Genomic DNA, 24,372 nt, shown 5'->3' on the forward strand with positions numbered 1-24,372 from the left:
CAAACAAACATTTTTCACCACAGTGAAAAGAAGAAAATCAAGAGTGACGGGTGCAGAAAGGGAGATAGGGAAAAGACTTCACATTAGCAGGGACAAAGATGGGGAGTTGCATTTGATATCACCTTCTGCGCTGCACATGTGCAGCGAGTGTTCAGAGAGAGGGAGAGAGAAGCATCCTTTCCTAAATGGAAATTCCTGTGCTTCATCCACAGCTGCAGTATGACACTTCAGATGGCCGCGCTTCCCTTTGTACAGCCCCCTGGAATTAGCCCAAACCACAATGGCATCACATCAGAAAAGACGGCAGGAAAATCAGACTTTATTATCTGTCGCTGTGGAAATATCTGCGCAGGGAGGGAAAGAGGGCACACGGCCCTTGGCTTCCCTGCCATGTCAACCTGCATTTTATTACTGAAAACACACACATACACAGCTGACTTCAAATAAGTGTCAGCTAACCCACTGTGGTGATACCTGTGCGTAGGAATGGAATGGCTCTGGAATGTAAGCACTGACACATTTAACATTTTCCCTTTCTTATTGCTCTAATTTTGGAGGCAATGAAAGCAGTAATTTCAACAGATTTGCAGTCAAAAACATCTGTTCAAAATGGCATGATACAACTGTAAGTATCTTTTTCTACAGGGACGGTGGGGCAGCATGTAATGATAATAATGTCAAACTGAAATGGCACAACATCAAGGCTGAAGAAATATTGTTCAGTTAGAACTGGGGAACAAACTCCCCGCTAACGAGGAGAAGTATTATCGCAGAGAGTAAAACTTTCCATCAAATTCATTTTGGGGAGGGGATTCGCTTCAAAGCGATCTCCACAACAGTGCTGTCTGTCTAATTTACGTTTTCAAGCACATGCCAAATGTAAAAACCCCAATTTTGAAGAGTGTATAATTACAGGGAGAGAATGAATGACTATAAATACCCCCATCATTACTAGTCCCTCCTGAAGAACATGATCCATTCTGAAGGATAATTAAGGCAAAATATTTCTGATCCTCCAACAGACTGTACCAGGAATGTGTGCACGCGTACTCGTGCTTCTGTTTGTTCATTGTGCATCGTGCTTTGTGTGTGTTAGAGATAGAGAGAAGGGGAACGTGTGTGTGTGTGTGTGTGTGTGTTTTTGAGTGGGGTGGGGAATCACAAGGCATTCTCCCCTAAATATAGTTCTGTTCTGGTAGTGCTGCTATGTACAGATACTTCCGGGGAACTCAAAGACAGACCAGCTTTAATTGTTTTGCGAAATCATTAATGAAACAGAAGCACAAGTTGAGCACAAGTGTGTGTATGTCTGAACAAGAGTGCTCGTGTGTGTGTGTGTGTGTGTTGGACCCTGTCAATGCCCTTTAAACAACAACAGACACATGGAAATAACTTTGATCAACAAACATGTAGCAAACAAGAAGATAATAACGAACCTCCATGTTCAGTTGAGGTCTCTGAAAATAGAGCATTTCAACTAGGATATATCAGATTTGAGGATAATATTTCTAGATTAGGCCAGCTAATTAGTGCCCCGATATTTGGCACTGTGCTTTGACTGAGATCCAAATAGGCATATTGTCCTCATTGCAGAGGAGTGAAAGAGCTTTTCTGTGTTCTTCACTCAGAGTCAGAAAGAATGTTCAAGTGAGACAGAGAAAAACTTTACTCGACTGCTCTCCCTGCCTCGCTTTGTTATCGCTTTCTCTCTTTCTTGCCCGATCAAAATATGAGAATGTCGCTTTGAGTGGCCAAAATGAAAGAAAACCAGGCAAACATGAGCGAGAGACGGTGTTTATTTCTAGTATGTATCTATAAGCCAGGCCAGGTTTCTGTGTCAGCAGGGGTCTGCATGGGTTGTTGAGTTGTTGTGAGTTGTTGCTGAACCGACAGTGAGTCAGTCAGTCAGCCAGTTGTCAGGCGAGTACCAGTTCCTTGTTGCTATTTGTGTTTGAGTGTAGCCGTGCCGAGAGCCTCCCTCCCTTCGTTTTCCCTTTTCCGACCGAATCCTCCAACCTCTTCCTGTGGCAAGAGTCGTGTCTTACAGCAGCCTATCGCTCCTGGAATGAAAAGCTTGTGACCAAGGCATCCGTCCCTTTCACTACTATTGTGTCACTGAGACAACAAGCAGGAGCAAAGTAGTCAGCTAAACATGGTGTAGCAGAGTTCGATGGTGGCCCCTCAGTGGCGGCTGCTGCTGCTGCCGGGCTCCAGTGACTTGTTGTTGCTTGTTGTTGTGTGTTTTTCCCCAGCTGGGGCCAGGGCCAGGGCCGAGGGACAGCTTTTGTGTCGTCCTCCTGCCAGTGCCGCAGTGAAACTAGATAAATGGATTAGAAGGGGCACAGATATGGGCGGGCATCTTTGAGAAAAGACAACGAAGATGTTGAAGGGAAGGTGGGGGGTTGAAAGAAGAGGGTGAAGGGATAGGAAGAGGCAAAGACATTTGTGCTGTTGGAATACAAGGGGTCAAGTCTGTTGTAAGAATAGCCTGCTTCTGCCAAAAAAGACAAGACAGTGATAAACTTTCCTCCCCATGCAGTTACCCCCCTCCCCACACACACTCACACTCACACTCACACACTCTCCCTGTTACTCGCGCGCATACACTCACACACACACACTCACAAACTGTCACGACGCACAATTCACCACTAAAATGAATGGATTGCCACAGTGTGACATGTCTCAGTTGCAGGGGGAGATGGTCCTTGTTCACCAACAAAAGACTGTGGTATTATGGGGGGCCACAGCCTGCGACAGAATGCTAAATTGTTTTAGGGTCAACAACTTATTGTCTTTGCATAAGCCACAATTTACATATCTCCCGAGTAGGTTTCAGCACTCAGATGAAAATAGCAGAACCCTCCTCGAGCCCTTCAATGACTCCTTGCCTTTTAAAGGCTGCTGAAAATAGCTGTTTTCTTTCTTTCCTTCTTTCCTTTAAAAACAGCAGAACATTTTAATGTCTTGTAAAAAGCGAGTGTATTTATGATATAATGCACGGCAAATATTAATTTGAATTATCTTAAAACTGTAACCATGTGAGTCCAATTACTGTTCCAGTTTAACTATGACTTTTTAAAACAAAAAAAAAACAAAAAATAAAAACAACAACAACCAGATAATATTCATGTATTTACCTCAGTAATCCCAAAGAGCATTATTCTTTAGTTCTATATTTACATTTAATTCATTTATCTGCTCTTCTTTTTAATTTCATGGTCTTTATTTTTCTTTTCCTCCCCCCGCATCGTGGCCCATGGCATGCGGGGAAGAAATGGCTGCAAGTGACAGCGTAATTATCAGCTCCAGCTCCGCTCATTACCCATTAGACAATCCACTGTACATCCACTTACTAAATGAATAATTTTGTATATATTATGGAAACATAATATTATGGCCTGCAGCTAACGCCTTTGCGCTAACCTCACGCTGTTTCAGTACAAAAGAAATAAATGGGACACCGAGAGGTTATTTAATTTTAGCCCCAAAAGCCAGCTCATGAGAGGATGTCATGTGCAAATGGAGTGCAGCGGGAGGGAGGGGAATATGAAATTTACACACCTGCCTTTTTTTCCTCCGCTATATTAGAATCATTATTACCACAGCACGTGTTGTAGCACAAGTGAAATTGACAAGAGTCAGTTCGGGCTTCACGTGACTTAATAGGCCTGTTATTCTAATTTAAACCGACCAATAGGTCTGTGTGCTGACGGGGGGCCGGGTCACTTTTTATCTCTACACACGATATTATTTTACACCAACTGAGTGTTGCAAAAACAAACAAACAAAAAATAGTAAATAAAAAAAGGCGAGAAAAGAAAACAGTAAAGGTAACTGTTCAGTTGATTGACATTTTAAACATTCTCCCAGGACCGACAGTTAAATTATTGTTCTTTTTTTTCCCCCTTTGTTGTTTCTTCTTGGATTAACGGGAAGCCTTTCTGACATTTGCATAATTTTATGATGCATATGTGTTAAAGTTGTGGAGTAAAGTTGTGTTAATGTCGGTATAAAAGCGGAATGACCCCGCTCCGGTCGACAAAACCTTCACTGACCTTTGTTAATTTTTTCTCCACTGCGTGACTATTTAGCGAATGGCCATTTAAGTGACACAGATTTATGCGCATAGACGTCCCCCTCTGCCACACAGATATGCTTTAGTCAACGTTTACCAAGCATTAAAATAAATAAATAAATAAATAATCACTTTCACTTTTGCCCTTTCGCACTTTGCTGTAATGTTTTCGACTTGTGCAATTATTTTAATGACTTAATTTGGAAGCCATGCAGTCAAATAATATTGCAACTGATTTATTGCAGACTACAATTTGAAAATGAAAAATGATTTTTTCCCCTGACGAAAAATAACCCTATTTTTCTCATAATTTTTTATGTGAACCCAGTGTCACAATATTCCCATAAATAAAGGGATTTCTGGTTGTATTCCTCTAGAATATGTGATAGCTACAGTTGGGTGCAATGGGTTTAAATCAAACTGTAAAGTACCCTGCACCGTGTGTGATAATACAGTTATAGTACACGTATTTTCTGTGTGATTTATAGCTCTTCGGAGGGTGAAAGCTGTTTCGAGCTCAAACAACATATTGCTCGCCTATAGAGGTCGCTGTGATATTGCAAAACAGATGTCCATAAGTCACTCCACAGGTTTAGGCCACTCAAACAATTCACCCTCTGGAACATCTCACTTCTCAGCTTGCTGTCATTTACAAAAGAGCTCTAACTCAAACAGCAAACGTTTTCTCCGAATATACTGAAGTCAAAACTCCTGTTTGGAATGTTTTTGTTTTTGTTTTTTTTTTCTCTTCTTTTCTATTTTTTTTTTTTTTTACCAGAAAATAACAAAAAATGGAAAAGCTAAAAAAAAAAATTCATTTTACTTTTAATATATACCTGTAAATCAAAAGAAAAAAGAAAACTACTATTTTCACTCCATTTCCCATCACAGCTCATTATTGCATTTTCCTCTTTTTTTATGTTTAAACCCCATTAGGCTGCTGTGGTAAATCAATATTTGCTTTTGGTCACCGACTGAGGAATAAAGAAGCTGCTTTTATAGGCTAATGATCACTATCAGCCTCGGAACAGACAGGACCCCAAAACACTGACCCTGTTCCAGCAGCCCGACAATGTCAGTCTCCTCCCCCCTCCACCCGCACCAAAAACGAAAATATTAATAATTTATCTTCGAATCGACTTCTCTCTCTGACAGATTAGATTTTAACCATTTGATTTTGTTTGGACTGGGCGTTCCCATATTATTACTTAATGACCTTCCCAGCTGCTCCTGTCCATTTTCTGTCACCAGCAACCATCTGGACACTTATTAGCACCTCAATGCATCCACGCTGCTTTCCTTCCAAACTTGAATAAAATTAAGCTTGGTTCCACGCTGCCAGTGGATATTTTTTTTTCTTCCATTCCCACCATTCTTAAAACCGACCAATCTCATATTTAATTATAGTAATGATAATAATAATAATAACATAGAAAAGAAATATAGGCTGAGGATACTCTTGGGTTTTCTCTATAATTTCATTTAGTTTATTAGGCAAAATATACGATCTGGACAAATTCCTTCAACGCTTCCTATTTACAAATTTAAATCACTTGGTATTTACATTAAAGAAAGGACACCAAAAAACACAAGATAAAGACAAAAATAATAATTATAATAATAATAATAATAATAAAGTAAAAAGCCTACCAAAATGTCCCAGCCTGCCTGGGCAAAGTGGAGAGAGAGAGTAACATTATAGGCGCGATTATAGGCTACACAACAATAGAGGAAGTAATCCATCCATCCACAGGATATTACCAAATTACGCCATTTGTTCTGTACCGACTGAATGCTACGCTGCATTATTATTTCTCGTTGTCCTTTTTTAAGGGAGTGTAAAGTCTTTTCTCTGTTTTTCTTTTCTTTTCTTTTTTTTTTTTCAAGCACGAAAAAAAATGTCTTGATCAAGCCGAAGACAGAGCAGTGAGGACCCGTTGCGTGGCGTCTTGTGGACTCCTGGCGCTGGAAAGCAGAGAGGATCTGGATAAAGAATAATACAAAAAAAAGCAGATAAATACCCCCGCCGTGTTTGGACAGCGGGTTTCAATATGCATCTCAAGTGTCTGAACAGCTTTGATTTGAAACAGACGGCATGCAGTCCCCCTCTCCAACCCCTCACTTTCTGTTGGAATAATAATAATAATAACGTATAATAATAATAATAATAATAATAATAACAATAACAATAATTATCATGTTGATGATTTGGTGAATTCATCATAATAATTTTACAATCCGAAAATATTTTAACACGTGGAAAAAGAAAAAATCCCTTTATGTTAGAACAGTTAGAATTCACTTAATTGCTTGTTATTTCTATATGATTGTTGCATAACACGCTATGCAACAATCGTATGGAAAGAAGGGGTTGGCCTATTTTGTAGTACTTGAAACAGAGGTAAACTTTCCCCCCTCTCGCAGGAGCGCTCCCCTGGGCTCCGGGTCTCCCAGGGGTCTTTAGGGAAAGCACACAGCCCAGACAGAGCCCGTTTTACTCGGTGACTTGATAAGTAGCCACACTTTCCCCAGAGGGGAGGAATTAAAGGGGGTGTGGGATGGGAGTCAAGACCTCTGTCACCCGCAAAACAAACTGTTTTATTTCTTTTGTTTATTTTGTATTATTATTATTTTTCGTTTCATGTAGAAAAAAAAAAATCAGATAAAAAAAAAATAAAATCCAGACATAAACTTTAGGCTTGCTGGAATTTGTTCAACAGTTTACTGAAGGTTTATATCCCCTTTAATCGTATTTATTTGTTGAATAATTAAAATTTAATCGACATCTTCCCCAGTGTTTTTGCTTAATTTCAGTTATTTAGTTATTAAAAATGTCTGACTGCTCATATTTTAATTAATGCAATGATCATAGCCTTCCTCATTTATAACCGAAGCTGGCAGATTCACTTATGACAACGTGTTTCCGACAATAATGAAAAGCAAAACAGTGGCTTGTCTCACCTGTCATGGATGGGTCGAAAAGAAGACTTCAGGGTCTGTGTTGGGGGTGAATCAGACCTTACATCGTGTTCATGCTCTAAAAAGGAAATGAGCAAAAAACACTGATGAGCACTGGCATGCTGAATACATTATGGGCTTATATTTTTGCTCATATGTATGAACGAGTCTAACTAAAAAATAACAAATAACTCATTGTTATTGTGTATCCAGTATGTGGATATAGTGGGTTTAGGTGTTTGTACAGGTGTTTGTGTGCACAGTTAAATATGAAAAAGACCCGACATGAGATGCACCATTAATGTAATGCACAGGCTCTGATCAGTATACAAATGCTTTGCGCTTGCACGTGACATTTTTCTGTTTGGACACTCAGACTGTCCTCCTACCTATGTGCTTGGGACTGTGGGTCTCTGGCGGGGTCTTGCTGTCACTGCTGAGTGCTGCTGCAGCTGCCACCGGCGACACCACCACCGATGTTGGTTGTTGTTGCTGCTGCTGCTGCTGCTGCTGCTGCGCCGGCAAGTGGTGGTTGTGGTGGTGATGGTGCTGGTTTACTCCCAGAAACGACCTCACATTCAGCAGGGAGTTCTGGCCCAGGAAAGCCCCGTTTGTCCAGTTGTGGAACTTTCCAATCTGGCAGGTGTACAGTCCATGGCTGGGGAGGAAGGCCGGGTGGGTCTGGAGCTGGTGGTGGGGCGCTGACGAGTGAGTGGTGGACGCCGGGGCGCAAGGGGACGTGGGTTTCTGAGATGAACTATCGGGGCTAGTAGCGGTCTCTGCCAAAGACCATATTTTAGGCTTATTGTTAGAGGGGAGAGGAAAGCTCCCGGGTCTGTCCGGGGACAAAACTCTGGTGTTGTTGTTGTTGCCGTCTGAGTTCTCTTTACTCCCTGGGTGAACTGAAATTGTGCTCTTGGATTTGTCAAAGGCCTCGTGGGCCTGCAGGGCGAAGGCCCGTCTTCTTTCCAAGCTGTCCAACTCTCCACCTGGACCGACGCCGCTCCTTTGGTCCCTGCTTCCTTCCGTTGATTTATCGTCATCATCCTCGTTGCTTTGATCCCCGTCGTTGTCGTCGATTTTGTCGATATCTATGCTCTCCAAATCAATCTCCTCCTCGTCTTCGTTTTTCTCCGCCTCGTCTCCACTGCCGAACAAGTTACCGTCCTCCCCGTCCTTGCTCCTGCTTCCCCAGGTCACCTTGTTCTCCTTCTTGAGTCTCCTCCTGGCATTGGCGAACCAGGTGGAGACCTGCGTCAGCGTCATTTTGGTGATTATGGCCAGCATGATCTTCTCTCCCTTGGTGGGATACGGGTTCTTCCTGTGCTCATTGAGCCAGGCTTTCAGAGTGCTGGTGCTCTCCCGGGTGGCGTTCTTGGGCCTGGCCGGGTCCCCGTACTGAAACTGGCCGTATGGATAGAAAGCCGGAGAGGTGTGTGCTGCAAAGCTGGCGGGATGGACACCAGGGCTATCCTTCAGCTCATACTGTGATCCCTTGAAAATAAAGGACAGTGTTTTTCAGATACTAAATATGCATTATCACTTTGCTGCAGTGAATCGTTGGCTGCATCCTCTGATAGTTTCTTTAACAATGTAGCTCAAATGTATTTAGCCACATCTGCTATGGCCTCTTAAAAAAAAATCTAAGAGTTGCAGTTGCACCTGACTCTGAGCTTTCCACAAATAACCTTCTCAGCTTGCAAAATACCACATGCTACAGGCCTGTGGAACCTGTGCCTGCATAACTCCTCACTCAAAGTCAGACATCTTTCATTAACAAGCATTTTTCATACATGACAGTCCGGCAACGGGACAAATGAAGTCAAAGGGACGAGAGAAAGTTTGTTGCGTCGTTGTGAACGCACGTACAAATTGCCAGCATTCACGTGTACCTGCCAAACTCCCCTCCACACTCCTCAAGTACGTAAAAGCAACTTTGAAGGCCCGAGTCAAGTTTTCCCAGCGTGCCACACTTAGGCCTATACTTTTGTGCTGAGTTTAATCTCCTGCCGCGCTTATATTTGCTTTGGACACAACACCCAAACACACCAGTTAAGTTCAAGCAACTCATGCATGCTTTGATTTTGGATAATGGCTCTTATTTCCAGGCTTTAGCGCAATAGCCCACTGCCTGTGGGCCTGATGCACACATTAGCCAACACATTAACACGCTGCGAGTTGATTATTATCACCAGGGATATTTTAGGCCAATAAATATCCGACAGTTCTTCATCTAGACACAACAAAAATCCATGTGGCATTCAACCATGACAGAAGGACATACTTTAGACAAAATCTACGCGATTGAAACTCATTATGCTTATAGATTAATCTTTTACTCAGTTTATAGATTATTCCTAACTAGCTGATAAAATAATAATGACCTGGTCGGGGTAAGAAATGAGTCGAACTTTTTCTTTACATGGTGCATGCTGAAAAGCAGAGCTATTTCACGGGTTTTTTCTTCTTCTCGATCTTTCCAACAATATCGGTTAATAACCTTAGGGTTGGTGTGAATTATGAGTTTGTTTATATGTTTTTCTTTGTGGGCAAATACATAATTTCGAATAAGATTTTTTTTTCTTTCTTTTGTGTTTGTAGCCACAAGTAAAAGTTTTAACATTTCTAACTCAGCTAAACAAGGCACCGAGCTGTGAAAATCGGAGTAAATATGCACTAAAATTTAGCGAATTATTTAAAAAAAAAAAACAACTCCGAATGCTTTTACTTTCTTAATTGCTTTTGTTGAGATGAGCCAGCCTGCCTTTGCTGTTTTGTCAGACGTCGTTTGGGAGCATCGAGCGAAAGAATCTTAAGTGCAAAACCAAACAGGAACAAAAACCAACATTTACTCTTACCATTTGTGAGAAAAGAGCCAGGTCCGCGCTGGTATAAGGTAAGAAAGCGCTGTAGTTGTGTGCGTACGGGTTGGCGTACATGCCCAACACCGACGTGACCGCCGCTGCGGTGGCGGACGGACTTCCCCCGATTTCGGTGCTCCCTCCCCGGGATGAAGGCGTAAGCACTCCCGGTCTCTCGCTCCCGTACACCGCCTGGGAGGCACTTAAGTATTGCGGGTAGCCTAGCTGGGGGAAAGACATCTCCACCGCCGAACTGTCGCACAGTTGTGTTCGTCCGACAAAACTGTGCGTAAAAAAAAGTATGCGAGAGAAAAAAGGAAAAAGGAACCCGCAGGAGTAAGTGGGAAAGTGTTTAAGCCAAAGTCACAGCTACTACAGACATAGAGTGGTGTGCAGTCAAAACAACCCGCTCTTAAATCTCGGCTTCCTCTCTTTTCTCGCGCAAAGTCCGCTGGATGTGATCTGATCAACAATTGCGCTCCGACTGACGCGCCTGGCCCTGAGGTCTCCAGGCTGATCTCTCAGATACAATTTGAAGTTGATGCTTTGATTGGCATCCCCTACTTGAGCCTGCAAGCTCCTCCTCGTTTGGAGCAATGTGGATAATGTGAATATAGAGTGAACACACTGGCTGGGACCTCTCTCTCTCTCTCTCCCTCCCTCTCTCGCTCTCTCTCCCTCTCGCTCTCTCTCTCTCTCTCACGCTCACTCGCTGGCTTGCTCGTCCTTTCTCTCCCTCTGTCTCTTTGACTCTGACTCTCTCTCTCTCTCTCTCTCTCCCTGTTTGGACTTATTGTATGTTAAATGTTCAAGCATTAGAGTCCATTCACCGAAGGCTTTGATTGTTGTATGACAACCTGTCTACACGATTTTACAGCTGTCCGACACAGGGGGAAGTAAACCCGTCAGAAGAAGGAACTTACTTCGAACAGATTTCAGTTGTAATTAAAAGGGGGATATGCCACTCTGCAGAGGAATTAGTCGCTATATGGTGTCACGGGCTGTTGGTGCGTTTATTTAATTCATATGGACTAATTTACTCTAAAAGTTTCTCCATTCAAGTGGGACTTATTCTTTGTAGTCTTCATGTAGTGTTTCCAAAACTTACTATGTTTTTGTTTGGTCGTTCTTATAGTTTGACTATTATTAAGATGAGCCATCCTAAATAATAATAATAATAATAATAATTTAATAAAATTACCAAGGATTACATTTCAGTCATGCAAATGCGATACAAGTTTACAGATTAAAAAGCTAATTTCAAGACGCTTTTCCACCAAAAGTAAAAACAATAACTTATTAATCGTGTGCGTCATTACGGACTTCTGTTTGGGTTAACTTTTTTTCCCACTAAGGTTTAAACATCCAAATTCTTTCAGTATCTTTCTCACCTTCTTTCCATCTGATTGTGTGTGTGCGCGCAGGCGCGCGCGTGGTGGGTTTACGCCAGATTGCTGTTGTCCGTTTTCTTGTTTTGAATGAAAAGCAATGAGGAAAAGCCAGGGACAACTCAAACATCGAGGCATCAGGCTGGGAAGTCTGCGGGTCCCTGCGCGCACCATGCAATTTTATCCATAGACATTTTGAGTCTCTAATTTAATGTAAGTGACGTGCTTTCACTTTCAGCACATTAACCAAAAAGCTAAGGATACATTTATCCGTCATAACTCAGAAACCTGGTGACTGTAATTTGTGACTATAGCATTCTTAAAAAGCACAGTTAAATACATTTTCATAAATTACTATTTTCTTTTCTGTTATAAAATAGGATTTGCAAAAATATAATTCCCTAAGAGTTGAAGTGGGGCAAAAAGATCGGATGCTGTAGTTTTTTTTCTGCGCCTCTTCTTGAACCGCTCAGCTAATTTCCAGCTCAGAAAAAGAAAAGGGTTGGACTTTAACCTCTGCTTTGCTTAGCTGTCCACTCCTGACACAGCCATGTGGCTCACGGGAGGAGGAGGAGGAGGGGGGGGGCGTGTGTTCATGTTTTAACAGTTCTATTTTGATTTGATTTTGATTCTTCTATCACCCACCTCCCGAGTCAACGGGGGGCATTCTGTAGATCTAGATTTAATGCCTTAACGACTGAAGCCCAAGAAGTGAGTAGATTTTGATCTGCACCAGATGGCTCCGAGTGGATATTGCCGAGCGCCGAGGATCTGTTAAAAATATCTGAGGGGCACTGATGGTAATCTGGGTAACACATCAGAAAGAAGGGGAGGAATGGCAATTGTGATAACCCGCTGGAAATGTGTGCAGGGGGCTAAATATGATTGTGGTGGGTCGGTGGATGGGGGGGCTCGGAGTGAGGAGACAGAAAATATCACGAAATAGAAATGAACACGTGAGATATTAGCGAAAGCGAGAAAAATAATAATAATAGAGAAATAGACTGACAAACTGACCTGACCAGTAGTAAAATGAAGGGCAGCGGCCATGTAACAACAACAAGAATTATAATAATAATAACATTAATAATTATTATTATTATTGGTTTGCGTTCTTTTACTCTGAAGAAAGTTTTTTTTTTTTTTTACTAATTTGAGAAAGAAATAGAAATTTGACTCCTGGTAAACAATGACACGTGTTGAAAGCAGTAAACCATCAGCGTTAACTGATTTATTGGGTCTTGTTAAACTCTCATTACCACCACAAGCTCTTCAACTTAAACCCCGAGAGAGAGGGAGGATGAGGGGGGGGAGGGAGAGGGAGACAGAGAGAGAGCTGAAAACTTTGTTCCGGATCCTCTCGCCGTCCATGTGTCTTTAAAACTCCTCCACAACACTTTCACCATCTACTGTGTTTCCTCGAAACAGATGGGCCATCACCATCTGTATCAATAGTTGTGTGACGTGCACGAGCGGCCACGCAACACGCGCACACGCACACAGTCACGTCACAACTTACCGATTTCTGAATAGTCTCCCTTTATAAACCCTCAGGCTGCTCATATTAGATAGTTTTATCATGTAAATCTACAGGAAGCTCTTCACAAGCTGTTACGCCTTAATGGCCTCATTCTAATAAGCCACTCAGATAGCGGCTCAGTTGTTTTTATTTTAGAGCCCGTGTTGCACATTTTGAAATTTCCTGTCAGCATTTGCATCTTTATTTATTTATTTTTTAAAATTCTTCTTATTTTTTTGACACGTGCGTTCTGCAGAAAATAATCCAGCGATGTGACAGTGTTGTTTATATGCTACTGATGTGTGTATTCAGTAAAATAGCTTGTAAGCTCGGGCTACATCCACCCAAAATATCACCAACACGATATAAAAGAAAGTCCTCAAAGCACAGTGAAGCCTCTATTTCACTCTCTTGTCTAGTTTTAACCTCTTACAGACTTAAAAAGAATAGACACATTCTCAGTTACTGTGTTGCAAGATAGACCCTCAATCATTACACACACAGTACATCTTATTAAATAAATACTGCAGTCATTATTTTACTTAGTAAAATAATAATAATATAATGTTCTACATTCAGTACAGACAAGTAATGTAACACCATTTTAAAAGCTGATTACAGATGTGGCAGGATATGGCAATATTTTTGGATTTTTTTGAAAAGTTTTCCTTTTTTTTTTCTCAAGATACATGTTTGTGACAGATACAAATCAAAATTTCATGCTTTATAAAAGAGTCATTTTCTTTTTCTTCTAAAAATTAAACTGTCTTAATTTTTTATTATAGTACCAGCTCCAAAAGTTTAAAAAAAGAACTCTCTTGTAGCTCAACTTTGTAGCTACTTTGTACTTTAATATTTATATTATTTATGTTTATTTTAAACTAACATGTTTGTATGGGGTCAGGACAGTGAGATGTAGTGTAGTCATTTATCCTTTAATTAAAACTGATATATGCTTGAACTTGGGCCTCTAGGAAATATGCCAACACGTAGACCCGAATGACTCCAATACTATTCAAAAAGAGTGAACCTGTACTACAATAACATCAGTTATGTTGACTGCTGGCTACCACCACAGAGGTCAAGGGGTGTCTCTGTGAACTAATAACTGTGGTGAAAGATACTCCTTTCCTGCCTCTGGGAGTGCCAAAGTTGAGGAAAGGTTAAGAATCCGCAGAATGTCCCTTTTGTGCTTTTCTCGCAGATTATCAAATTAAGTGTTGAAACCAAAACTCGTTTTCCCCCCCAAGAGAAGAGATTAGATGAATATCAATGATATCAATGGACCATCACAACTATTAGACTTCTTCCCTTCAACGTCGTACACAAACATGTACACTCACGCATGGTTCCGACGTACTCCCTGACTGGCGTCACAGCAACTCAGCTATTTAGCTGTGGGTTAGAGTCAGAGGACCACTGGTGTTACTGTGAGACATTTGATACAACGACAACTGCACCACACCTATAGGTAAGGAAACTAGGAATTTCCTGGATAATAAAAGAGGTCTATTCTGAGTATTAGAAGGTCAAGATGTTTTACACTTGACAGCTAAACACTTGGAGGGGTGGTGTTCCTCAGGTCTGATGTGACAAAAGGCTTCTGAGCTCAAACTGCTGCAGAATTTAAACATGCATTGCAGCAGGGTATGCAGTACACCTTCTCTAACACTACACACGTTGATCCCTGCAACAGGTACAAGGTAATAAATTATTTGACTTCAGATGACCAGCCATCTTATTTATAATACTGTCAGGCTTACTTGGGCCCAGAGAGGATATTAAGGTGCTGGAGTCTTTAAGTGAGCACATATTCAAATTCATTCACTTTTTTTTTTTTTTTTTACACACATACACTTTTCTTGATGCTCACATCTAAATATATGTGTAATTTACTTTTATTTGTACTTTTGATACTTAAGTAAATTTGTCACCAGCAATGTTTGAATATGTTTACATACATGTTTAGTATCTGATGCTATTCATGTGGGTGACTTTTATCAGAATAATATTATAGTACAATATCTTTTACTGAAGTACTATACAACCTTTGGGTACATTTTAGAAATAGTGTATTTCAATGGAAAGCAAGTCCTTGAGAAGCATAACAGCTGCTATAGTAACATGGCTTTATAAAGTAGTTGCCCTCCACATTTTGGTTACACAGACAACTGAATGTTTTGTTGTTTTGTAACACTTGTTTTCTGATCCCTTTGTTCAGTTTATATCATACAAATTGGCAACTCTGTTCCTGAAGAAGAAACACAAAAATGCAACCCAGACGTCATTATTTCCATTACAATATTTTTAAAACAAAAATCAAAAAAGTATGTAACACTGTTTTATTTGCTGCAGATATTGTAAAGTAAGAGCAAAATATCTGTGACCACTTTCCAGGTATGTGCAGTATCAACCGTTTGGGGCTTGGCAGATGCATTTATTGACAGCATGTCCTCATTATATTGATGAAAAAGCAATTTGGGATGCATTGCATTTTGTGTAGCTAATTGGAAGTGCCTAAATGCTATTTGTTGGAGAAAGGATTTACAGAATTGCAAGTAGATGCATTTGAGTTAACTAACACCAAGCTGAGTCCTGCACTGTAATTCAGTAACAAGTGGCTGCTGCAGCATGAGGACCACTACCAACACTGTCACTGAAGCTTTAATGACAGTATAAAAACAAGACCAAGCACAAAGCACAGGTGGTGTTACCTTATCTTGATGAAGTGTTATCACGATTAAGTAGCTCATTCAAATAAGTACCACTTGCTACCACGTCGAGGCCAAATTAAAAACAAAAAAGGAAATCACAGCACTTCATTAATGTCGAGAACTTTCTTTTAACTCATTCTAGCTTCTAACTGCATATAATACTAAAGACAAGATCCAAGGATCTTACTTTTTTTGTCCCCAAGGGTGTTCTCAGGGGTGGGTAATGAACGGGTGGGCCCAGATTTTGATGTGGTTAGGGGCCAGGGGGAGAGAAATGTGAGAAGGGGTGTTAATTGTTTTGGCTCTTTGCTGGGGAAACATATCAACATTAGATCTAATGGAGGTTAAAGACTCTCATTGCCATAGGGGCTGGAGCTAATGAATAGCTATGGCTAGCCAAGGAGAGAGAGAGAGAGAGAGAGAGAGAGGGAAGGAGAGCGATGCAGAGAAAGGGACGACAAATAGGATGTAGCATTTACTGGCCTTTAAAAGGTTTTAACTGCAATCAGCTGCGAGTTTCATTGCAGTATTGACATAAGGCGATTAACATTAAGTTATCATGAAAATATTTCTCATACGAAATGTATTTTTTTTCAAACATTACATCTAAAATTGGAAGCACAGTTATTTGCTACTACAGCGAGTGACGTCGAGAAAAAGATTTCCCACTTTAATTTTGAGTTATTTTACTTTACCTTCACTGAATGTGAACAATTTCAACTTGTTGCACGGAGATTCACAAATAGACTACAAGTCGGCATACATTTGATGAACAACACAACAGCTATGACTGCAGAAGCTAATTAACCATTTTGGCAGTTTGCAAACTAATTCCATTACTTGGTATTTAACTTCACCATGAATAATCAACTGAATTCTAGTGAGCCAAAAGGCTGTAAGCCACCGGTCTATACTGTATGTGCACATCTGCACAATTCAGTTGCAGATGTATGCAAAGTACAGTAAATGTGCGAGATGTACAAAAAAGACTTTGGACAAAGAGAACAGCGATATCAAAGTCTTCTTTTTGTCCCACATATAATTTTATGCTAAACCTGAATGAGGGAGACTCAAACATTGGTTTGAAACACTAGCTTAGAAATATTCATAAGAGTTAGTCTCCCATTTCAGATGTTTATTTGCTGCCTCAGAAATGGTGAAAAAAAAAATGGAAGCATGCAAATCTGCTTTCAGATGATACAGTTCCCACATTTATTTATCAACGGAGTTAATTGAATTTTAAGGACGGGCCTTCTTGGGGAAAAGCATTTTTGTACACTGAAGTATTCTTTTGAAATCACACTCTTTGATAGTGGTGTAAAGGATAGACTTATAGATAAAATGATCAACAGAAAGCATGACAAATGGAATTTTAATGAGGCTGTTTCTTTCATCTGTTATCATGTTGTGCTGCTTTTTGCTTTGCTGTGTCTTTGTACTAACTATTGATAGTAGTTGAAACCTGCTGTTTTCATGTGACTGGACATGCCTCACCAGGATGCCTCGGCCTCTCACTCTTAACAACACTGCGATCACCTTGATCACTGATCAGACTGACTCTGTTTCAGTTGCTTTGAGGTTTAACTTCCTGGAGTGTTTAATTGGTTCTAAACACAGAAGCCTAAAAAACTGAAGAGAAATAAAATGAGTCTGGCTTTTTAGATATTGCTGCCATGGGAAGTTTGAATGCGATGCTTTTTTTCCTTTAGGTTGTTTTCTGAAAAATATACAACATGTACATGCATATTACTTCAATAGACAACTTTCACCAGACCAGCATTTGTCATTATATATTGTTATTGATGTCTGCACTATTTGAATTCAAATTACAGATGTCATCATGACCCCTGAGTAGGCTAACCACTGGTTCCACCCTCTAGGCTTGGGTGTTAACGGGTCACAAACAGCATTCTGTCAGATTCACTTATGCACTAATGACTTATAGTCACAGTAATATGGGAGGGCGAGAGGGGTGTTGGGGGTAAACATGCCAAAAACACGGTTCCAAAGGGGTTTACAGACCATTGATGTATTAGATCAGCTCTTTGTGGCACAGATTACATCTTTTCTTTGCAGCTGAGCAGGGACAAACTACATGGAATCTTTTTTTCTGTTGAGACAACCATGACAAACCATGATATGAGCTCAAAAAAAGGTTGGGTGCCCCGGAGTATACAACCTTAGATAGATATGTTTGGAAATGCTCAAGACTATGTCTTTGTTTGTTAGCACATTAGGAGAAAAAAAACAAAAAACAAAACAAAAAAACAGAAACAATACTGACCCAACAATTAATATCTACATAAGTATTTGTCTCTCCTCTCCCAAGATTTCTGACCGGACAATCTTACCAACAGAAAACAAAATGAATGTGGTCTGCATTTACTGGGGAAAAGTTTACAAATTTACAACAAGGGCAAATGAAAAAGCCCTACAAGGAACAAGGGCGCTCTCTTATTTCAAGTGCAGTGATGGTGTCACTTGAAGTGGGTGGCAGGTTGCAGCATGGCTTTTTACATCACGCCCATGTTGAAGCATCATTGATCCCAGCTGGAAAAGAAACCGGTCTGGACAATGAAGTTCAATAACAACTGTCTCCCATCTCAAAAGAGGCCAGCTGATCTGGCACAGTGTAACGCTTTAGCATTAGTGGCACTCAGCTGTTTCTGCCAAACATTGGCCCACACCATGAAATCTCTTGTTAAGAAGAGAGAAATAGTGTTTGGCTTGTAATTGAACCATTTTATACCCCCCCCCCCCCCCCCCCCCCCCCCCCCCTCTGCCACCTCCTCCCTGTCCCCCCCCCCCCAAATCATTCGTTACCCCCTTTTCCACCTTCTTTCCTTGTGTCCCATCCGACTCGTCCCCATTTGTTTTCCGCTCACCCCCTATCTTGATGCACACACCCAAACACACTCACAGGCACACACACACGGTCAGACACACACTCCTATTGTATGAGCAGCAGCACCCATCAAAATCTGGATCGATCCCCTGGTGTCATTGTGTGAGGAGGTTATTTATGTGGGCATCCAATCTGCACCTGCCGTTGTGTTTGAGCAAGAGGGGAACATGGCCAGAGTTTGTTAACAGTGAAAGGGGAAACATCAAAGCTGGGGAGCGGGAGAGGGAGAAAAACAGAGAGAGAGAGAGGGGGGGGGAGAGAGGGGGAGAGAGAGTGGCGGGGAGGGGGGCAGCCACCTCTGAGCCCCCTGAGTACCCGCCAGCTCACTGCCTCGTCTCTCATGAAATGAGCACTTTCACAGTCAGTTAGTCTTTAAGTAATAGATATATTGAGTTCATCCCTTGTAACGTTAGACAACTAATTTATTATTATTTTTTCCTTTCTCCCTCACCCTTTGCAACCCTCCGCTTCTCCTTGTCCCCTTCTATCTCTTCTCCCTCTTTTCCCTCTGTGTCCCTTTTCCCTAGATTCTCCATCAACACAGGATTATGAAGGTTAAATAAACTCTGTGAAAATGAATGAATATTGCCACCAATCTCCTTCCCTCCTACCCCTTCTGCAATCAAACCCACACCACCACTGCCGCCACCGCCACCCTCTTTTGCTCTACCCTCCACCCTCAATGCTTAGGAAAAAAGAAATAAATAAAACTCCAGCCCAGGCTATCTGGCGGCAGAATGAATGATCCTATTTATGTTAATGCATACATGAACGTTACACAGGTTTTTCCCCTGATAAGGCGATAGGTTAATGAAATGCTCATTTCATTTTACCAGTTGTTTTCTCTGTGAAGTTCCGATAAGTAGCAAACCAATGAAGCTTGTAATTACAATCTTACAGAAACCCGGCCAATCTGTGTATAAATCTCACCATCCAATTACAAGATGTAATAATTTTGCAGTCAAGCTGGTAATGAGGTCTAATACTCATGCATGTGATAATCCCCCCTGGATGCTGACTCTATCAGATGTTAGCTTTGTAATTATATGAGCTTGAGAAAAAAAAAAATCATTATTTCATGTTCAAGTAGAAAATGAGGTTGGTGGGAAGTTAATTTTCTCTATGCTCTGTGAAGCGTAGACAAGAATTTAATGATTTAATTACAGTTGTTAGCCCTTTTTTGCGAGAGGCTTAAATTGAGCTAAGCATTTTTCATAGCCTGCGACATCAAGAGACGGGGAACATCAAAGATTTTGACAGCATACAAAGTGATGAGCAGGCCCAGTGGCCCTGAGATTTTTTTTTTTCGCTCTTCTTGGTGGCCAAAAAATAAGGTTTTTTTTCCTATTGGTTCCTTTTATTTTCTCTCCATTCGTTCCCTTTTCCTTTACTTCCTGTCCTTTTGGTTCCTTTCCTTTTTCTTTTTATCCGGCCCTTTTGGTCCATTCCTTTTCCTTTCCTTTCCTCATTCCTTTCTCTTACTTCTCCTCATCGTCGGGGTAACCACAGCCCAGGGACACCAGACCTGCTGGATAAAAGCAACATCAACAAATATTAACCGCTCTGGCTTTCACCACCGGCAGCTAATCCACTGTATGTGAATTTGTCATATCAGATTACTATGACAGTCATGGTGCAGCACAGAATGGAAAGCATCCTCCTGCATCCTCAAAAGGACAATATAGTTTTACTCCCCACCTTCTTTGAATTTCAAAACAGCCTGTGAGTGGTGTCTGTAGTCCTCTGATTTCCATACAGCCTTTATATGAGAGAAAGAAACTGTAAATACATTCCTCAGAGTAATCCCTAGAAAGAGGAACGGCTGCTTTTGGCACTTTAAAAAAGTGCTTTGAGCAATGCAATTCAACTTCATAGTAACAGTAGCGGCTTGGTTATGCAGGGTGGTATTGTGTGTGTGTGTGTGTGTGTGTGCGCACGTGTGTATGTGTGTACTGCTGTCATCCATCCTTTTATCAGGTTTTTTGGAACTTGGCATCTGTGAAGTTATTGATTCAGATTTTATTAACTTATTTAAACTCTGAAACTTGACATGTGAAAATGGTGAATTTATAAATATTTGAGACAATGTAAGTGTTTATTTTCCCATTTATTGACTCTACAGATATTTGTAAATTACAGACCATGCAGTAAGAAAATGCAATATTAATGTATGAACTCATATATTTTTCTGTACATTTTAGCGTATATAGAGTTAGTTGCATGCATGTTTTGCTGCAAAAACTGCTGCCAGAAGCAGCTTGTTAGGAGCTGTGCAAGTATATCAGCACACATCCCTGATGTGGACCATCTGCCATAAGTTTTTGGCTAAACTCTAAATAGCTCACTGCCCAACATGTCATCCCTCCAATTTCCAAATTATGGTTGTACTTAAAATATCATGTGTGATTTAACAGTTTGATATTTAATCATAGCATTCTCATTGGGGACTTATTTATGTTTTAAAGGTATTGTAACTTTGAAAAGTGCGTCAGGCTTCATATTCATTTTCCAACATTGACATATTATACAAATGTATACATTTATACATTATACATTTGTTTTACAATTTCTAATACATCCAAGTGAAGGAAGTTACCCTTAGATTCATAAAAATATATAATGGTTCTCCTGGTTTTGCATTCACTCTCCTCTCTCTCTCCCCCCTTCATCCAGCAGCTCCAGCCTCCTCTTTTGACCTTTTCTAATCCACCCCAGCCCTCTCAGTCCTTTCTCTGTGCTTGGCCATGTCCTGTTAAACAAGGAACGTGTTGCGGTGTTGTGACCCACAATTGTGGACAGCTTCACGGCAGGTTTTGCAGGCCTTTTTTCTGCTCTGGTGTCCAGTCTGCCTCCATCTGCCACTGCCTCACCACAGTCCCACTGGGGGAGATGGGGCTAATTCTGCAGTCAATTAGCAGAAGGGCCGCTTTTGTTCTCTCACTGGCTCCCATGGGCCCTATCTGCTTCAGTGCTCCCTCACTCTCACTCCATTTCAATGGTTCTCACTTTCTGTCTTATTTTTTTGTTGATGGTTCTATATCGCTCTCTCTGGTTGTGTCATTTTGTTTGTTTGCTGTGCTCTTTCTTTGTACCTTTACTGTGTCCATCATATTAGTTTCATCTATGTATCTTTGCCTTTTCTCTGTTTGACACAAATTCTTAGAGGTATTGAATGTCCGCCTGCCATATTTCTCTTGCAGCCCACCCTTCTCGTGACCTTTGTGACATTGTTTGCCAAACGTTGTCTTTGGCAATCAAAAGCCATAAAAAGAGATGGAATTATGGAATAGGTAAATACTGCCAGACAAATTTTGATACATTGTATCATAAACATTAGCCATCAGGCTAAATGGCAAACAGCAGGCTATAAAATAAGTTACCATGATGTGTTTGTGTGCAGTTGTCTGTGTTTTGTTTTTCATGTTATGAATTATATACCATTTATATCACTTTAACAACATTCTAAATATATATCCAGCCTCCTCAGCCCATTCATTTCAAGTAGGAGTAAAGTTTAAAATGTTTATGTTGCAAAAAACCAAAATAAAAACAAAAACATAAAACTTGTTTAATGTTGAGAGGCAAATACATGAATACACTTCCCAACAATTGGTTTAAAGACTTTTTTCCCCATTATCAGAGAAGGAAGAATAACATTTGAACACAAAAACATAAATTCTTTTTTCCTTCCATTAGAGCAAAAAAAATGGAAGCATTATTAAAAAAAACAAAACAAAACAAAACAAAAAAAAAAACAATAGAAATCATTCTTTTCCCTCTGTCTTTTGATCAATGTGGCTCCCTGTGGGTCTTACCCCGCTGTTATCCCTGTGGCTCTACCTGGCCCTACTGAGCTGTACCTGTCTCAAGTTAATAAATCATTTTGGCATTATAAAATATTCAAGGGTGGTGGGGGTGGAGGGGGAAGAATCAGGCAAGGCCAGGTTAAAGAATTTCTTAAATTTTCATGGCATGACAGCCTGTTCCACATACGCCCTCCCTTCAGCTGCTTCGTGTTCTGGGTTGTGTGTGTGTGTGTGTGTGTGTGTGTGTGTGTGGGGCTAGGGGTTGGGAGGATCTCCCGTGTCACTCTAATAGTCTAGAATTACACTTGTATCAGTGTCACTAGCATATGGGGTCTATGTATACCCTTAGGCCCATCACACTTCCTTCCACCTTCCACTGTCATGGCATTTAAAATGATACCATTTGGGCAAAGCTAGTTTTGACAGAAAAAGTGAAAAGCTGTGTGTTTCCCTCCTTAGCCCAATGACAGAGCTGCAGCCACCAGGGGCCCCTGCCACTGAGCAGCCAATCAAATGATATTTTACAGGATAATGATGGAAAGTAGGTTTGCCTCCTTAGTGAGTGCTCTCTCTATCTCTTTCCCTTTCTCTCCTCTTTTTCTCTTTCCCTTTGCTGCTCTCTGTCCCTCACCCCCTCTTTCTACCCTCCTTGTCTCTTGTGCAGGGGAATATAACACGAATTCAGTGGTGAAGATGATGTCCTTAAAGCAATAAGTATTGTTCATAGACTGTATTACAGGAATGCAATGTAATTTTCATTCTATTCATACCATTATACAAAGAGGAAGTGCATCAGATTTTGTACTATTTGTTTTTTGTTTTGGTCTTTGATCTTTGTTAACAAGTCATTGCAAACATCTCTGTTAACAAGTCTTAGTTGCTCCTGTTTTAGGATCTTTAAATTTTCTTTCCCAATTTCATACAAGAAACTTTCGTTCACTTCAGTGAGGCTACATGCAGGAATAGTGCAAATGCAGAGGATTTTAGGGGAAAGAAATGCACCACAAAAAAGCTGAACCTGGTTTAAGAATTTACACAATCAGCAAACAAGAAGGCATAATGTGAATGCAGTCATGTAATTCTGCTCCTTACTGGCCAATTGTTGCAGCAGATGATAAAGTAATTGCTAAATAATATTTTCCTCCAAGTTCACTGTTTTGGAAAGCCTTCAAACTTATGATATGTAATCCTTTGTAGTATAATGCTAATATCAGCCTCCAAGGTAAGTTTCTATTCTAGCCGTCATTAAAGAAAAACTTTTGTCAGTTGAGTGTATGTTGAATCACTTGTGTGTCATTTTATTTATCAGAAGTTTACCAAAAGTTTAACACAAGTGTTACTGTGATGAAAGCAAAAATCAATCACAGATTATTACATACACATAGAGAAATCTGTCTTGCTGTGTGTTGTGAACACTGTTGTCTGAGAGCACAGATCAGGCAATAAAATAAGAGTACTATGAAATGAATCATTCTGTACTTGCTGTATCAAACAGCTGTAGAGGAGTAAGTTAGCCTCACAAAGGTTAAACAGCCCATGAAATAGTGATGAATCCCTGGATAAAGGGGCCAATTAAAGCTTCCTGCACCATCTCTCCCATCTCTACCTCTGTCTCCCCTCTCCCGACCCCTGTCACAACATCTCCCTCACTTTTTCTCCTTCCTCTCATCCTCTTTTGTCATACTTCTTGCTATTCCTTGATCCTCTTTTTCACCCCACCTATGCCTCCTAATTCCATTTTCCTGCTAACCATCTCCCCTGTTCATCCATCCATCTATTCATCCTTACATCCTGTTAGATACAGACAGTGCTTTGGCTGGATGTGATACTTACTGTGACTGAGTCCCTCTGGATAGTAAATTCTCGCTTGGTAATATGGGAACCTGGGCAGGTGAAAGGTTTGCTATACTATCAGATGAAAAAAAATAGTGAAATGTATACGATGTAATGTGAACGAGAAGGTAAGGGAGGATAGCTTGAAAAGAACCGCTGTCCCAACAGAACCACTGACATCAGAAGTTGTAAATGCGTGTGTAAATGCAGCCACCTTTGGCTGAAACATATAACATTAAATTACAACATTAAACACAACATAACATTAAAACACAATGTCATGAATAAGTTAATGATATACCAAGTTTGT

At 40.7% G+C, this 24,372-nt stretch overlaps 1 protein-coding gene across 1 annotated transcript; it reads right to left on the minus strand.

The window, feature by feature from the left end:
• Positions 1 to 4,941: 4,941 nt before the first annotated feature.
• Positions 4,942 to 10,475, minus strand: irx1a (iroquois homeobox 1a). Its single transcript, XM_046400593.1, has 4 exons — positions 9,895 to 10,475; positions 7,426 to 8,530; positions 7,040 to 7,115; positions 4,942 to 6,061 (listed from the first exon to the last, which is right to left on the minus strand). Exons 1-4 carry the CDS (start codon positions 10,135 to 10,137, stop codon positions 5,986 to 5,988), a joined length of 1,500 nt encoding a protein of 499 aa, XP_046256549.1. The 5' UTR covers positions 10,138 to 10,475; the 3' UTR covers positions 4,942 to 5,985.
• Positions 10,476 to 24,372: the final 13,897 nt, after the last annotated feature.

The sequence above is a fragment of the Scatophagus argus genome, chromosome 9 (genome assembly GCF_020382885.2).
Source record: "Scatophagus argus isolate fScaArg1 chromosome 9, fScaArg1.pri, whole genome shotgun sequence".
Classification (NCBI taxonomy): Eukaryota; Metazoa; Chordata; class Actinopteri; family Scatophagidae; genus Scatophagus; species Scatophagus argus.